Below are 16,872 nucleotides of genomic sequence, written 5' to 3'. Positions count from 1 at the left end.
GATAAAAATGTAATTTACACAAACTTGTTAGTTTTTTTACATCAAGGGCATTCTTTATTCTTTACAAATCGACACAATATAACTATCAAGTAATTTACAGTGCAACAAATTAGGCTGAAAAATTTGATAAGAACTTCAAATAGTTCTGCATTATTTCGGTTACTGGTACTTAAATGTTAATGCACATTTTAGATACGGCAAAAAAAATCTTTAAAGAAACTTCGCTGGTAAAATGTGGTCAGCAATGTTTCAATAAATTTTGAATCTTTGCCTAGTTTCTTAAGGACTGATTCGCTTTAAAGCCTTTCAAAGGTTTTCCCTACAGCCTACAAACAGCCAAATTCCCCTCCCTTTGTTTGGGCCTATTATAGGAGGTCTAAAAACCCACTGGATTTTTCTTCCTTTTAAGCTTTTATCTTTTGTAACAAAATATTTCTGAGAAAAACAGCATGAAAGTGATGACAACAACAAAAACCAGTATCAAAATGATGTTCCCCTAAAATCCTGATTTTCCCGGCTCATAAAAATTCCCACCACGCCCCTGGTTGTACTGTAAAAACTGGCACAAGTTGTTGTTACAGGCTGCCAAAGAGGCGGGGCAATTTGATGACAGCTCATCACGAAACAAAACGAAACTTCTTGCGATATCGAGGCTAGATCAACATGACAGCCATTTTTAGGAATCGTAAAAATATGATCAAGTAAGGGTACCTAGCCATCCCTGAAAACACGTGAAAATGGAGAAGAAGACACCTTCAGAACCAAGGAAAAGAAAAATCCATAGAAGTGTTAGCTGTACTACAAAGGGCACATCTTTTATTGGGGAAAACCATTCAGAGATCTCGGGAAAACCTTTACCAACAGAACATCAAACTCAAAGCGACGAGGTTGACAGCAAAACAGGCCATCATGATCTGAAACAAACAGAAACATTCAAGACAAAGAACAGAAAGAAAGCATTATATAACAAGCTTAGAAGGTAATCCTACTAAAATGACATATCTCTGAATCAAGCTATCAGAGCTGCCTGTCAAGTTTTACGTTTGAAAATCAAATCAAATTAACTTCAAGCACAGTTCAGTTCAGTCAAGTTTCATATTTTAAATTCTCTACATACAATTTATTCACATTAACAATAAAACGTAACTGATACATACAATCCAAAATTACACAAAGTCAGTACATTATCATAAAAAATAAATACAATATTTAAATACAAAACAAAGAATGGGACAAATTGTATGGAGGGAATCACTTAAAGAAGAAACTCTTTCAGTAGTCGGAGAGAGAATCGGAGGGAGAGCACCCCCTGTTTGAAATTGTTCATATAAGTTCAATTAAGGAAAAGAAACTATGGGCAGATCATGACTTACTATGTCAGAATTTTTACATTCAAATTTGGTAGTAGTTTTGAAAGAGGAAGGCTTCGAGTTTTTGTCAAAAATTATTACTAGAAGGTGATGTTTTTATATACACAGATAAATTAAACTTTAATAATAAAATAATTTATTAATAAAAAAATAATAAATTCTACATGATTGTTGTTGCTTATTATAAAATTAAAAAATTGTGAATAAGATCTTCTTAACAGAAACAATTGATTAGATTAGCTGAAAGAGACATGGAAAAAGCTCTAGATAGGCTAGAGCTATCTAAGCCATGTGACCAGATCTCGATTGGATACTAAAGCAGCAACAATTAGAAGTAATTGTAAGTTGAAAGCAAAGGAAATTAAATGATATAAATGAATAATATATGAAGAAAATGTTAACTTGATGCACTATGAAAAACACTATTTACAATAATAAGGGTTGGTACATATAACAGTGAAATATGTTATTGAGGAAAAAACACTCAAGAGCTACCAAGCTGCATGCCTGCTGTTCAAGTTGGACAACTTGCAGATGCTTGCAGCTTCACTGAATTTCTTGTGCATGCACACAATCCACTATATCAATCAAATCATGTATATTATTCTATTTTCATGTATTTATGAGAATTTTTCACTCACAGGTCACAGCCAATAGTGTGCTATTGCTTACAACTACGCAAAGCCAAAGTCATTTATTTTTCATCCTGGCCCTCATTGGTTGTGATAGGTGTAAACCTATTCATTGCAAATCTTTAGGCTAGATCCAAATTTGTTATGAAAAAAATTGTAAGAACTTTGGATAATAGAAGCAAAAAACAGCAACAAATAATTCTACAATAAGCAGTAATTATCAGGGTTAATATAATAATCATAGTGGTCAAAAATTGAAATTTTCAAGGTGGCAAAATAGTGAGGGTATTTTCAAGTGAGTTTTGTGAAAAGTGGGAAAATTTTTTGGAACGCCATGGGGTCTCAAGGCAAGGGATGGGTTCAGAATTTATCCTGACTGCCACATAAACAAAAGGAAGGGTGGGCCCCCAGAAATGTTTTTATTTGCCATACCTACAGAAGTTAACTTTGAGTAAACACCCATCACAGACACTATTTGCAGGAAGCCTTCACCATCAGTCAAATTATTGCATGCTATTAAGTCTTCCTTCACCCTGTTTAACGGAAGTAATGCTGTTCCTGTTAATTTCTGTGCAATTTGCTAGGTTTCTTCTCTGCTCCATTTTTCAGAATTCATGTAAGCTCGCCATCACTGTTTTCAAGTGCAAGTGGTTTTGAAAACTACAGAGGATTTCTTAATTTATGCATTCTTATAATGGTGAGTTTAGATATCTATCGTTTATACATGATGTCCTCATTGTATTACTATAACTATTTCAGGTGTTTCCTTGCTTTGTAATAATACATCAAGATAAGTCTTGTATTGTTATATTCTTTCTGCCAGGGAGGGAAAAAAATCTAAATGGGGACAACTCTCTTTGTCGCAAGTACCAATGTCCTGTTCTTAATATTATTTGTAATATTCAAAGCAGTATAAATTATAAATTAATATTTTCCTCTTTTTGTTGTAGATTCTATCAAACTTTAGAGTTGCACTAGATAATGTATTGAAGTGAGTATGTTATTTGTCTCTACTGAATAAAGTTTTAAAACTAGTTTTGTATTAGAAGACATTGCCCTCTGATAAATTTTTGAGGTGGCTCAGACACTCCCAGCAGATTGAAATACATTAAAGGTTTTTAGGATCTGCACAGTGCAGTATATTTTCTCCATTCAAGAACAAGCAAATAAAAAAAGGGACTATTTGCAACAGACCTGCTCCAATTAAGTTTGCCAGGCAGACAGAGAATTACCCACTTTTTGCTGTCAGGGTGGCAATTTTCATAATAAGTAGATCTAATTAAAACTTTGAACAGTATGTAGGAAACCAGGTAAATTAGAGAGAAAATGTTGAAGACAAGAAATGCATGTATAATATTTCTTGCAACCACATTCCTGGAAATTTAGAACATTTATTTGTTAATAAAATGTTTCGGTAAACTCAGAAAGCAGCAACTATAGAATATCCCATGAGATAAATGGTAGTAAAAACATTTTTGCACTTATAATGTTTTCTTTGCTTCATGCTTCTATTTTCTCAGTATTTTGTTTCTATCCATTTTTGCATTTTTGATCAACCTCAAAGTAAATTAAGCACCTATTGGTCAACAAAAGACTAATCAAATCACCAAACAGCAGACAAATCAAATTAAATAATGACATGCTGAAGCAAATAATCAGCAACTTGTTTTTATTTCCGAAGTAGCATCAGTTTTCATCATTTCCCTCTATCATGCATTGTTTCAACAACTCATAAATGAAGGCAGGGAATCATTGTTTTGTTCTTTCTGCAACTTTTCATCACTGAAAGGATAGCTTGTTACCTTAAATGCTAGAATGTTCCAGGCCTAAACTACAGAATTTGAAACAATATATTTCATCCACTGTAAATGTTGATCTTAAAGTTAGTTGTTTCTCAAATCTGATTTTCACCCACAATACTGTGACTTACATGACAAATTTTACTTTTTTATAGATATGGTGTTCTTGTTGATCCAAATATTCTTCTTGTTTTCTTGGAAGATCCATACAGTTGGCCATGTGCAAGTCTTGTAGTTTGTATGTTCTTAAAACTGACCAATTTCCTTTGTTGGACCATAATACCATTGGCACTTGAAGCACCTCTAGATAGTTGTTTTTCTTTAGAAGCTGTCTCATAGAGATTAGTGTAATGATCTTTGTTTTCAAGTTCCATTTTTTGGGTCTAGTCAAACATTTCTAACTTTTGTTAAAAAACTTCAAATCTTCAGGCATCTCATTGAAAAAAATAAGTGGGAGTCATATCAATGGCAAATCATGGGCAGTTGATGCAAGAATACCCCCCTCAAGCCCTGGGGGACTTATGTTAGTTAGAAAATATCCATCCACAAGGGCACAGTTTGTTGCCCTTGTGGAGTATTTTTTACAAAAGGGCCCAATTTTTTGGCAACCCATTGCTCTTGATCTAATTATAAGTAATTACGAACAGAAAGGGGGTTCACAGTCGATTTCTTTCCAAATGGATTCTGTACAAAAGAGTCTCACCTATTAACTGCTCTGTTTATTGAGCATGGAATAACCTCTCAAGCAGTCATTGAGGAAATTAGGCTCTATAGAATGCCTGCTATTGAGAGGCCCAGATCATCTCTTATGGCTTCCTGCTGAACACAGTTAAAGCAATGTGTTAAGTGTAAAAGATTTTTAGCAATGATGACTGGATCTCATTTGTGTCTAAAAAACATTCACAAGACACTCTAAATTTTTAACATCAAGTGCTTATCTTTTCAGGTCTCCATGTATTCATACAAATAGCTTTCTTTGTTGAAGGATATCTTGCAAAGGTTTCTGAATTTTTTTTCATTCATGCCTAAGATATACAACGCAAATTATCTTTTCATTAAATAAATTACCTGTAGTACCTTTGATGGATTTTAATTTGCTTTGTTTCAATTGAGTGTGGTTTCTTTTTAAGAATCATTTTTTTCTTAATAATAACCATATAATATTTGGCTTTGATATCTTATTTTTTTAAAGAAACAGAATAATTCTTGATAATTTCTTAACATTTTAAGCGTTTTATTCTTTTAGGGCACAATATCTGAGAAGCTTGGGGTGTGCTTTCACATCATAAATCAATCTTTGCTGCTTATATTTCCTGTTGCTGTGATTTGCTACTATAAACCAGCTCCATGTTAGTTCCTTTGCCTTTATGATTAGTAGAAATATCCAAAGTAAACAATACTTTACCAAATTCTGTTAAATCGTCAGCTCTGTGTATATTAACTCTAATCAATTTTAAAATTGTTAATCATATCCTCTACCCTTGATGGCTCTACACAGCACATCAAATGTGGAGACAGAAGCTGCCTATCTCCACATATTAAATCCAAAATGTTTTTTAATTTGCTGATCAAATTTGAACATTCTCAAACTATTTGCAGTTAGACTTAGATGACTACAAGTGGATTGGACTGTAATTCTTTTTGAAGAACTGAACCTTGGCTCTATTTGTATTGCTAATTCTGAAGTGTGTTGCAATTGTGTTCTCATTCTGTTTCGAAAACTGAACTTTTTCAAGAGTTAAGAAACTTTTTTGGATGGATTAAGGCACAAATAGCATTCCTCGAAAATGTCATTTCTTGTGAATCCTATGGAAAACTGTTTCATTTAAAAATTCAAAATATGCTTGTGTTAACTGGCAATTGGGACTATTTCGCCAGTGTGTCATATCTGTCTGTCATCATTGTATTTTTGAATAAAAGATCAGCTAATGTCAGTTTTGTTTATTTATATGTGGAAGTCTGAAAAATATATACATTTTGAGTTAGTGTCACTAAATATTCACATGACTATTTCAGTCAGCTTAAAACTGAGGCACTATTGCCTTAATCTAAAATATCATAATTTGAGATATGGCATATCTAATAAATTTTCTGCAGGGTCTTCAACTCTTGCTATGTCGTGTTATTTGGCTGTTTGGTTAAAACTGATTTCTTATGCTGCTGTTAACAAGTGGTGTAGGGAAGACAAAGTTCAGGGTGGCAAGAAGCATAAAGGTGACACATTTTCTCATCATTTTGTGTTTGTAGCTGGTTGTCAGAGGCCATTGGTGTGTCCTGTACTGTGCACAGCTTGTTACTCCATCTCATCCTTGAATATAAGATGAATTTGCAAATAGCTTAGCAACAATAATGAACAATTCAACAATTAAATTATGTTGGGTACATATTCATTCAATAATCAAACCAAAATATCAACAATATTTATGTAGATAGTTAGTTTTATGACAATAGTGTTGTTTCCTTTTTACTTTTCACACAGCAGATTTCTCTTTCTTTGTTTTAATACATCTTGGATTTCTCTATAGATTCTGATGATGAAGTAGAAAACAAACCTGACTCAAAAGAAAAAGCTGTTGAATATCCAAATAACTTAACGCAACGAGGCAAGACTTTTATACTTTCAATATTCTTATTTCTTGTTCATTGGTTACTTCTATCATGAGCTTTGCAAACTTGATAACATGTTTTTATCTATTTACCAATTCGTTAAGGGTATGGAACACCGGCTGCTTATTGCTGGAGGTTTTTATTTATCAGGCCAAGAACTTGGTAAACAAATCATTGCACAACCCTTCCTCTTCATTTCTTTTGTTAAAATATACCAATGTTTTTATCTGTTTACCAATTCGTTAAGGGTCTGGAACTACATATTTCTGGCGGTATTTCCTAAATCGTATTCAGAGCTACATGAAGCAATGCGCAACTTTTCCTATACATGTCTCTTATTAAAATGTTTACGTTTCGTGCTGTTGAGCTTTATTTCGATAAAATCTTATCGCAGAAACAGATGAAAATGCACCACAATTTCCTCTTTCCTTTGAGCAGAAAATGCCAAACTCTGAATGTGAATCGAAAATTTTTAAGCAAGTTATTTTGGAATCTTTTTCTGTTAATTTTCAATCAGTCATTTCACCAAAACTCCAGAATTTGTAAGGGCTAGAAGAAACGTTAAGACCGTTTTTTACTGGAGCCACTGGTTGTCTGTCCCTGATGTAAAACCTTGGCGAGGAATCGAACCAGTACATTTAGTTTGGTGCACGTGTACAGCTAGCTAAATTCCTTCGGAGATTCATTAGGATAAGGGGGGGGGAGGGGGCTCTGTCTGCTTGAAAAAGGGAAATGAAATGAAAAATACACATTTATTACGAGTACAATTTCGGTGTTCCAACTACTTTTGGCGGGCATTGTAGGTACCAAAGCACATTCTGTTATTTATCTTCTGAACAGCTTTTAATCAATAGGCCTCCCATAGGGATCCTTATCAGTTTGAATGCTACTCTTGTTGTGGACAAAATTCATTGATAGTCCTTATTATTTTTATTCGCAGATCTTTATTACTTCATGTTTGCTCCGACTTTGTGTTATGAGTTAAACTTCCCTCGTACCCCACGAGTAAGATATCGATTTTTGACACGGAGGATATTTGAAGCGGTAAGTGGCCATGTTAGTTGTTCTTATTTCAATATTTCACCGTTAATATATTTTTATAAAAAAAATTATTTACTCATGTAACAAAATTTTTTCATTTCAATTAATTGAATCGTCTTACGATATTTCTAGCTTATATAGCTAATCTGATCTTTCTGATGTCGCATTTCGGCCTCTTTGCTAGAATTTTATTTGTTCAGGCCAAATTTTTTACAAATCTTTCAATGTATTGCACCCCCGTCGCAGTACGTTTTAAAGCAAAATCCACTATTAGTGAGTCTACATTTATTATCCAACTTCGCGGGGGAAGCAGCATTTCAATCTGCACTTAAAATATGAAATTTCTATATATAATGAATCCATCTTCAAAATTCTTTTAAAAAATCAGATGTTTTCATTGGCCTTTTTATTAGTTATTAATATTAATTAGGCTTCAAAAGAAAACATTCTAGCCTAATCTAAAAAAGTCCTTTAAAATCAGTACTTGGGTGCAAGTTTCCTGTTAGTCATGCATCAGGCTGCTGTGAAAGAAATTGTCTCGATAGCTTTGCTTTTTCTTTTGTTTTAGTTGTTCCTAAGCGGATTGTTAATAGCACTTACTCAGCAGGTTTGTAAATTAGTTCACTATTTCTTTGCCATTGGTATTGTATTGTGTTTGCTACCTAGCTTTCGAGATAGTTTTTAGGGCACTGAGAAGCTATGCTTATCGAGCAGTGTCCGGGTCCTTCCTCTCGATGTGACCACACCTTGTGATTCCTATGCCTGGAAATACAGAGATTCAGCGACTCTCCTCACTCTGGGTGAAAGTTTAGTCATTTCAGGTGCTTGATCCATCGACCCTTGGACCTGTAGTCCGCCAATATAACTACTGAGCCACCCCCGTGCACTAATGCCATTGGTAATATTAAAGAGGAATATATTTTTTCTTGAACGTTTCGTATTAACAAGTTATGTTTTTTCGTATGAACGTTTCATCCCTTTACTCCTTTCCTCCATAGTACTAACAATTTCTCATATTCTATCATCTCATACTTCGTATATAGAAACATTTTCTTTTCAGTGGATAGTACCAGCAGTGAAAAACTCAATGAAGCCATTTCATGTAGGTAGAACGTGACATATCTTATTATGTTGACCACCAGTTTAAAGATTTGATAATTGAAAATTACTTCTTCGATGGTTGGTTTATTGGGTCAAGGTCATTCATGCTTTTTTATTCCTACCTTCGCTTTTGTTATTATTTTCTTTATTTTTGATCTTGAATGGTTCAAGTTAGTAAGTTAGTCATTCAAATTTTAGGGGTCAGTCTTAGTGTGGAAGAAAAGTTCCTCCACTCTATCCATTGCCTTTTCTGGTTTCAATGTTTGACGATTTATAACAGTTCATCTTCATCTCTCTCGCTTTAGTTTTTTGAATTTCTATTATCAATATGATAATCATTGTCAATTGCATTTAACAATGTCACAATGTTGAATGTATTTATGGCCTCAATTTCGTAACAATGTTATTTGAATAAGGCTTCCCTAATAAATCATACTTCTAAAGAAAATATTCTTTGAGAATTGATAACTTGTCATTTAAAGGTGGAAGTTTATGTGGTCCAGTTGTTCTAGGTCTACAGTGGATCTACAGCTAATCTCCTCGTCTTTCTTTAAAACTAGTCTCAATAAGTCTATTTCTGCTGAATTATGCATGTACCTACGTCATCAAGGACAATTTTTGTTGCTGATGTCATTTGACAGAATATTACTTCAATTTCTCCTTAAAATTCTCCATTCTTTCCTGTTTTAGGCACTGGATTATCCGCGATTTGTTGAAAGAATAATGAAATTGGCTGTTAGTGAGCTTAACTGTTTTCCAAATTTACAATATTGAATTCTTTCATGGTTGGCAGTCTAAATCGATGAAAGCTCTTTTTTAAACAGTCTGCTTGCACAATTTCTCCATTTCACGAGGAGTTGTATTTAGTGGTTTTGTTTTTCATTGACAATGCTTAATCTTCCTAAGTTAAATTGGGATGACAAGATTAGTACTTTGTATCGATGATTTAAGTAGCTCTGGCTCTGACGTCAGAGGTTGTAATCTTTCAACCTAGAACCAAGAAAAATTTTCTCCCTGACTGAATGATCAATGCTGTCTTCAAGCGCCAAATGCCTTGCAGGTTGATTACTTTCTTATTAAGTTTTGTTCTCCCTGAACTGAATTCTTGGACTCTCTGAATGGAAGTTTATGGACTCTCTGAATGGAATAAAACTTGATGAATTAGCCTTCACTGGCTGTTATACCCGTTTTTAAAGCATTATAAGGTACTATTTGGGCATACACACTGAAAGAAACTGGAGAAGCAGAACGGCAAATATATAGTCTTGTGAAGACAACCAGGTTTATCTTATAATGAGCAATCGAAACAGCCTAACTATTTTATTAGTATGACATAACCTCTGGATACACATAAGCAAAGTCTGCCTCATGCAACGTAGGTTGAACACAGATATCGATTTCCTGTTTCAACAACTGAACATTCATGACCTTTGTCAACATAATTTGAGGACTACTACCACTACTAACTAACTACTACCAGAGTTTAAACTCAATGCCTAGATAACTCTACTAAAAAAATACAGTTTACTGTTATACAATCTTAAGCCTTTGACGACTTTCAACGTACCAGTGGATCAAAACTGTCATTCTTTGAACATAATCAAAATATTATATTTTGCCACAGTGCTTTATTCGTTTATTTTGGTACAATTTTTAACAGTGGGCTTATAGCATTAATTAAAGAACCCTAGCTAATTTTTTCTTTAACTCTTCTATAAGTAACTCCTCTCTGCCCTGAAATGGTACAGGAAACGTTCTCGCATATTTGCAGAGCGTTCTTCTTTTGTATAAGTTTTCTTTCATTCCCGCCTTTTGTTTTGTCCATAGATTCCGAATCATTTCCTATGGCTGATTTTCTTCTATGTATACTTTCACTCTTTGCTCAACATTGTTGGAGAGATAATGAGGTTTGGTGACAGAGTCTTCTACAAAGATTGGTGGTAAGTAATAAGCAATCAGTCTCTTCATAATATTAATTACTTATGCGAACTCTGCTGGACTGCAAAGCATTGCTATGTTTTATGGCACAATTACGTCATCAGTATCAGGTATTTTCATTAATGAAACTTTCGAGCTAACTTGTATCGAAATTAATTTTTTGAGTTTCTTTAAGACTCTCAGAACCAAGAGCTCAATGAAATAATTGCCTTGCTATGCTACGAATTTATTTTCCTTTTTATTCTTTGAGTTTTGCTATCAATTTCGTTATTCTTTTAAAGACTCCTTCTTATTGACATTTCCTTTTTTTTTCTCATCAAAGGAATGCAAATACAGTGCAGTCATTTTGGCAGAACTGGAATATACCTATCCATAGATGGGCGCACAGGTACACGATTTGTTTCATTCACGAATATGTTAGCTAACTCGTAGAAATTACTGTTTATTGGTCTGTGATAAATGGCTCGGTCCTGCATAGGCCGATGGTCCTAACTTGCAACTCTGAGTTTCACGTTTAATGCTATATCAGGTAACTGTAATATGAGCTAAATCCCAGTTAAGATAAAGCTGTACAAACCTTTATATAACTAATAGTATAAAAATAATAATCATAAATATATGATAATAATGTTCCTTAATTTATAAGATCATTAGTTCCTGTTTAGATTCTTAGGTTCCGCTAAGGTCACAGGCCTATATAAACAAGATCGTTGTTCCACAAATTTTTACGTTTTATAAATGTATTTTTATATAAAGAGATTATCTGAAACATAGAAATTTCCAGCTTGGTCATTCTGATGTATAACGATTTAAGGATCTATGTTCTTTTTACTTTGCTGGACCTGTCTAAAGTTATTACCTTATTCATGATCCTCTCTGCTAATCTAATCTTCTTCTTTGGCGATATAATCTTCTTTGGTGATGGGTTCAAGGATTTTTTAGAAGCTGGTAAGCAATCTCTGGGTGTCTCCCTTAAGACTCAGATTGTCATAACAGCAACCTACCCGTAGCCTTTCCATAGGTTCTTTTTTTTGTTTGATCTTGTATATATATGTATGCCTTTTGATATTTAATGTTTAATTGGACCATGTTTAAAGCTCTGTTTGTAGGGCAGTACTTTGTGACAGTCTGGTAAACAGAATTCTTCATCATATGCTTGTATATACTTTTGCAATGAAGAATATTTTACTATGCAAGAAGCTCAAGGAAAAACGGTCAAGTGCTTTTCAATATGTTTGGAATGCTTTTCCATTTATGAAAATCATTGTTACTGAACAACCATATATAAAAAATATTTCTGGTATATGTATTATGCATATAAAATATGTCACAGAATTAGATTGTGCTTAAATGTTTTTGGTGAATGTCTTCATCAGTGAATATATTATGTATTTCATTTTATGCATTGATGCATATGTTGATTCCAACAGGCATCTATTCCAACCAATGCTTCGTTCAGGGTACTCAAAAGTTCAAGCAAGCCTGACAGTATTCCTTTTAAGTGCTGTCTTCCACGAGGTAAAAACCATACTGTTCATATTCAAGTGATATTGGGCGAGTTCTTTGTTTAAATCGTGGTTTTCAGAAAAAATAACTATAATAGAGAGAAAAAGAATTAAGTCATAATTAAAAGATTCAATTGTCGGTTTAAAATCATTCTTTGAAGCCTGTAAGCTAAATAAAAAATCGCACTAGCAACATCTAGATCACACCGTGTTCGGTTAACCAGGGCTTTTGTCTATTTTGTTTTCTGTTGAGTCTTTCCAGTTTGGGAAATTTCCAGATTTTACCTTATTGGCCAAAAGAACTAATTATGAGATTTTTCATGACCCTCACGTAAGAACGTTATAATCTCCGATCAAGATAACCAATCAGTTCAACTTTCCCTTGTCTTGAATACTCTATTTAACTTGGTCCAAGTGTCATGTTTTTTGCATAATTTTTGAAACCAGTTTCCATGTAAATAGCTTGAATAACGCAGGACAGATTTCATATGTAACAGTTAAACAGGGTACCATAGCAGTATTTCATTAAAGTTTTTCTTTTCTCTATAGTTGCTTGTGAGTGTGCCGTTAGGCATGATGAAAATTTGGGCATTCACTGGTATGATCATGCAAGTCCCGTATGCAGTGTTTGTTTCAAAATTCCTTTCTGGTAACTATGGCAACATTGCGGTATGGATCTCACTGATACTTGGACAACCAGTAGCTATTTTGATGTATTACCACGATTACTTTGTGACACACTATGAAGGTAAGTCCAATTAGAGCAGTTATTTGAAAGCTGTTTCAATAGGAAGTTCTACCTGACTCAAGTTATAGTCTCTGAACATAGTTTACAAGCCCGCAACTTGAATCAAGCTACATAGGAGGTATTTTATTAGCACTTACAGTTGCCATAGTATATAATGTAATTTTGTTGTAATGATTAGAATTTTTCTTGGACCTGAGCAATATCAAGGCTACCAGTGTTTGGATTTTTACAATGCATCCAATTTTCAGTTTTTTCGATGTTCTCAAAATATTTGGTGACGTAATGAGCTAGCGATTTCGCAAAGCAATCCTGTTTTCTTACAGCTTTATAACTGTTGATGGTGCAGTCCCATCTCTCTTCGTGTGCTTTCATTCTCTATATATCTTTCAACATGATTTTGGTGTCCTGATTTTAATTTTTTTATTGCAGTATCAAATTCAACTTCGAGTGCCTGGTCATTTGTTTACAGAGAGTAAGAACGACCCTTTTGCGTGATATTGAGTCACGGGATGTTACTTGTTTTAATACGCAAGAATCTTTCTCACAAAAAATTTATTTTATTTATTAGATAGATTATGGTTTGTACTTTTGGTGCAAGGCTTTACTGTTTGAATTCGTGGATAAATATTAAATTTAGTGAATTGTTGCTTGTTCCGTTTAAAACACAATTTTGTTCTCTAAGGAAAAATTGCAATACAATACTGCATGGTATGATATGATAGGCTAGGATTATTATACAAACTGCATTGCAATATTATACATTACTAAGTGCAAGACAATGCTATTCAAACATTTGGATCTAGTACAATACAATATGGAACAAGGCAGGGTAGTACAATACAATATGGTACAAGGCAGGACAGTATAATACAGTTAGATACAGCCTGATTAATTAGAAGTCAATATTGTACACTTTCATACTAAATTACATTAAGATGCAATATAATTCATTGAAGTGGTCTATATCACATGAAATATTATCCTGTACTACAAGAACCAGAAAATACGAATGACCATGATTGGCTACGGCTAAAACGATACAGTTTTGGTATTTTCCAGTGCTGCACAAAGTACGTAAAATAAAGGGTACACAGAAGCAAATCCAAAACACGTTTGCAGTCCACTGTAGACTTTGCTTTGTGCGACGTGCGTCTACAATATTGAAGTCTTTCAAAGTTTTCTATTAGATTTTAGTCGTACAAGTTCTGTTTTACATTAGCTCATTGTTGTCGAGCAACTTTTATTAGATACTGTAGGGGTTTATTTGTGATCTCAAAATATTTTGGAGTTAATCATTCTCTTGAAATTATTTTAAAATGTCTCGAATGTATGCTTACTACCAGAAGTACAAATCATTATTGTCAGATAATCCTTATTTCCATTTCTTCAAATCTTAATGTATCTTTGTTTTATAATAAGTGATTAGTGTTATAACCAAGTTCATTACCGTAAAAGCTCTATTAAGCCGCGGGGGGGGGGCTTATTTTTTTTCAGTCCTAGAGGGGGGGGGGGCTTAAAAGAGAGGGGGTTTACTAGAGAGGAGGGCTTATTAATTATTCAAATTAAAACATTATCAAAATGCCACAATTCTCTGGGATTTCTTCGAAATAATCAACATCAGTATCCTCTTGATTTCTGAGGCGCAGAAGGAAATCTTTTCATGGGCCGTATTTGATGCATATGATCTTATCATCATCACACCCGTCAAGTTTTCTTCATTTAACATCAGGGGCTAAAGAGAGGGGGGGGGGCTTAATAGAGAGAAGGCCTTTATAGAGCTTTTATGGCATTTTACACATTTCGAAGCACAAAAAATCGTTTGCATCCAGTTCATACGTACGGTGACTTGTCAGTGGCTTTACTTGACACTTTTGTGTTCTATTTTTAATTGATAATATTTCGTACGCAATTGCAGACTTTTTCCCGTTAGTTAAATAAAGCTAATTGACGTGATTTATTTTGTTTTATAGTCTCTATACTTATTTGCATTTCTCTGACTGCATCGCTACCGCCCCTATACAAACGTAGTTATTTCCATAACATTAATTGACACCAACATCCACAAGACCCTATCGTTCACAGTTCCTATCTTTCGCAATAACCCACACTCAAGGTGTAGCTGGACAGCATATTATGCATTAGAAACCATTACGCATTGTTTTGACTATTAAAGTTAATCGTGAGAGTAGATCTTATTTTGTAGGACGTTTAATCACTTTATATCTATTATAAAATTTAAGGGGTTAGAGTAATTCGGAATATTTTAGTGTTTTTTTAAGTTTTTTGCTGTTTCTTTTATTGATATGAAACATGATGGGACTAGACAAAAAGCTGCTGTTTTTCTTGTTTCTGAATTAATCGTCTCCGATGTCTCAAGCTACAAGTCTTTTAAACGGTTTTGCAACGAGCTATATTTCGGATTTTCGCTCCTACATTTTGTTAAAGATGTTAGATTCTTCTTTCGTTTCGAATATCAGCAGGCACCGCGTAGTAGGGGGCTGGGGGCTTTATTGTTATGCAAAATAAAATGCAAAATTTGTAAGATTTATAAAATGCAAAACGTTAAGAAGTTAACCACCAGTAAAGTCTCTGTTTATTCGGTTTTCGCCCCCGCATTTTTCACTACGCTCCGCGGTGTTTGTTATCAACTACCCAAAAAAGGTTCACAGAAGAGTTTTACTGTGCCGAAGAAATGGTAATTATCAGCTCTCATAATTCGACAAAGAATGGCATCGCATCTATTGCTCTTTGCCTTGACATTTTATGCAGTATAGTACACACAAAGGTCCTAAGAGACAAGATTCATCTTCTAATGGTAGATCTTAAAAAAGTGGCTTTCTATCAACAATTTACAATGTTCAAACGTAACATGCACTGAATTCCCATGCAATAGACGATGCAAATGGCCTAGAATTTCTTGTTTTCAGTTGTGTTTCATATATATGAAAATCTTAAATGCTTTTTTACTTTATCTGGTTTGTGTTTAGAGATGTATTAATCTATTTTTTCTCAAATTTCCAATTTCGTAAATGGTCCTCTAGATGTGATAAGAAATGAATAGCCTCTTATTGAGGAAATTGACTTTTCAGACACATATTTCCTACATTTTCTACAAACTGTATTGTTTCCAGCTGCATTTTAAAATGCATGGCATAGTCAGCAAATAAAATCCTGGATATACGTCAAAAAAAGAATCAATAAAGCGAAATATTTAACATATAAAAAAGACTGTATTTGCCAGTTCAATAAATGTCTTTTTCTTTTCGGTAACACTGAGCCTGTTAGTTACCGTTGTTATAGTAACAGCGTCAGCATTTTCTGTTATGATCCTCGTTTGGGCGCGCTGTGTCGCTAATCCAAAATGGATGAAATGGCCTCAAGTTTGCTGGAAATATGAAATATTTCTATGGCTTAAGTTCGCTTGAGATGCTGCAAAGTGCGTAGAATAATACGTGTTTCTTCTTTTTGAACACAATTTAAAATGGCGACAGACAAGAGCAGAGGTGCATTTGGAAAACCAAGCAGTAAAACGAAGTCAAGAGTGGTTGCTCCTCGCAATCCGAAACTTGTCAGAGATGAAGTCGATTTTGATAAGGTATTTTTTGGTTTGATTCTAAATCATGTTTGTATAGTGATGATTATTCAAACAACTAACAAGCATAAGAATAGTTTGATACATGACTTGTGAAAAGGTGATAATTGTGGTTTACATTACACACCGGACTTGGATGCCGCCTTGCTTCCCATTTTCTTGTGACCTATGAAGAGCAGCTTTGCCCCCAGTATAAAAATTGGGGGTCAATAGTTAATAGTCAAACTCTGTTAGCTGATTTTCTGGATGACCTTTTTACATTGTGTTACAAGTGTTTACATTGATAAAACTCTCCTTCATAGCTGAAATTGATATGTATGATTTAATAAAGGGTCTTTGAATTGGGCTTTTCCTAAGTTGTTGATTTCTTAATGAGGTGTTTGTGGGTATTCATTGACGCATACATTTTAGCAAACACCATCTGCATTTATGGCTGAAATGGCTTTAACCACAGAAGAACGGCTAAAAGAAACTCATGAAATGAGGATACCACAAATTGTTGAGCTACTTGACATGTCAGAGACAACACATCAAAAAGT

General features: G+C 34.0%; 2 protein-coding genes across 2 annotated transcripts in view; both read left to right on the top strand.

The window, feature by feature from the left end:
• Positions 1 to 650: 650 nt before the first annotated feature.
• Positions 651 to 14,226, top strand: LOC135691243 (diacylglycerol O-acyltransferase 1). The gene is made up of 17 exons (XM_065209054.2): positions 651 to 979; positions 2,612 to 2,699; positions 2,953 to 2,993; positions 3,957 to 4,039; positions 4,748 to 4,800; positions 5,048 to 5,150; positions 5,899 to 6,015; positions 6,327 to 6,404; positions 7,349 to 7,452; positions 8,018 to 8,056; positions 8,510 to 8,551; positions 9,241 to 9,285; positions 10,378 to 10,490; positions 10,811 to 10,876; positions 11,919 to 12,006; positions 12,543 to 12,741; positions 13,171 to 14,226. The coding sequence occupies exons 1-17, from the start codon at positions 738 to 740 to the stop codon at positions 13,215 to 13,217; spliced, it is 1,548 nt and encodes a 515-aa protein (XP_065065126.2). The 5' UTR covers positions 651 to 737; the 3' UTR covers positions 13,218 to 14,226.
• A 1,832-nt stretch (positions 14,227 to 16,058) lies between these two features.
• The window catches only part of LOC135691241 (axonemal central pair apparatus protein HYDIN), a 59,494-nt gene continuing 58,680 nt past the window's right edge, over positions 16,059 to 16,872 (top strand). The window contains exons 1-2 of the mRNA XM_065209052.2: positions 16,059 to 16,336; positions 16,745 to 16,870. Of these exons, the coding sequence (XP_065065124.2) occupies positions 16,223 to 16,336; positions 16,745 to 16,870 (240 nt within the window). The 5' untranslated portion in view covers positions 16,059 to 16,222. The remainder of the gene's footprint in view (positions 16,337 to 16,744; positions 16,871 to 16,872) is intronic.

The sequence above is a fragment of the Rhopilema esculentum genome, chromosome 4 (genome assembly GCF_057945365.1).
Source record: "Rhopilema esculentum isolate cy_ngs chromosome 4, ASM5794536v1, whole genome shotgun sequence".
NCBI lineage: Eukaryota > Metazoa > Cnidaria > Scyphozoa > Rhizostomeae > Rhizostomatidae > Rhopilema > Rhopilema esculentum.
The sequence above is the reverse complement of the archived record's forward strand: the minus strand, read 5'-3'. Positions and strand labels throughout refer to the sequence as shown.

Coding starts and splice junctions, on each gene's coding strand:
- LOC135691243 (XM_065209054.2), top strand. CDS start 738: ATGGAGAAGAAGACACCTTCAGAACCAAGGAAAAGAAAAATCCATAGA. Junction 980..2,611: donor TTATATAACAAGCTTAGAAG/GTAATCCTACTA, acceptor TCCATTTTTCAG/AATTCATGTAAGCTCGCCAT. Junction 9,286..10,377: donor AAAGAATAATGAAATTGGCT/GTTAGTGAGCTT, acceptor TTTTGTCCATAG/ATTCCGAATCATTTCCTATG.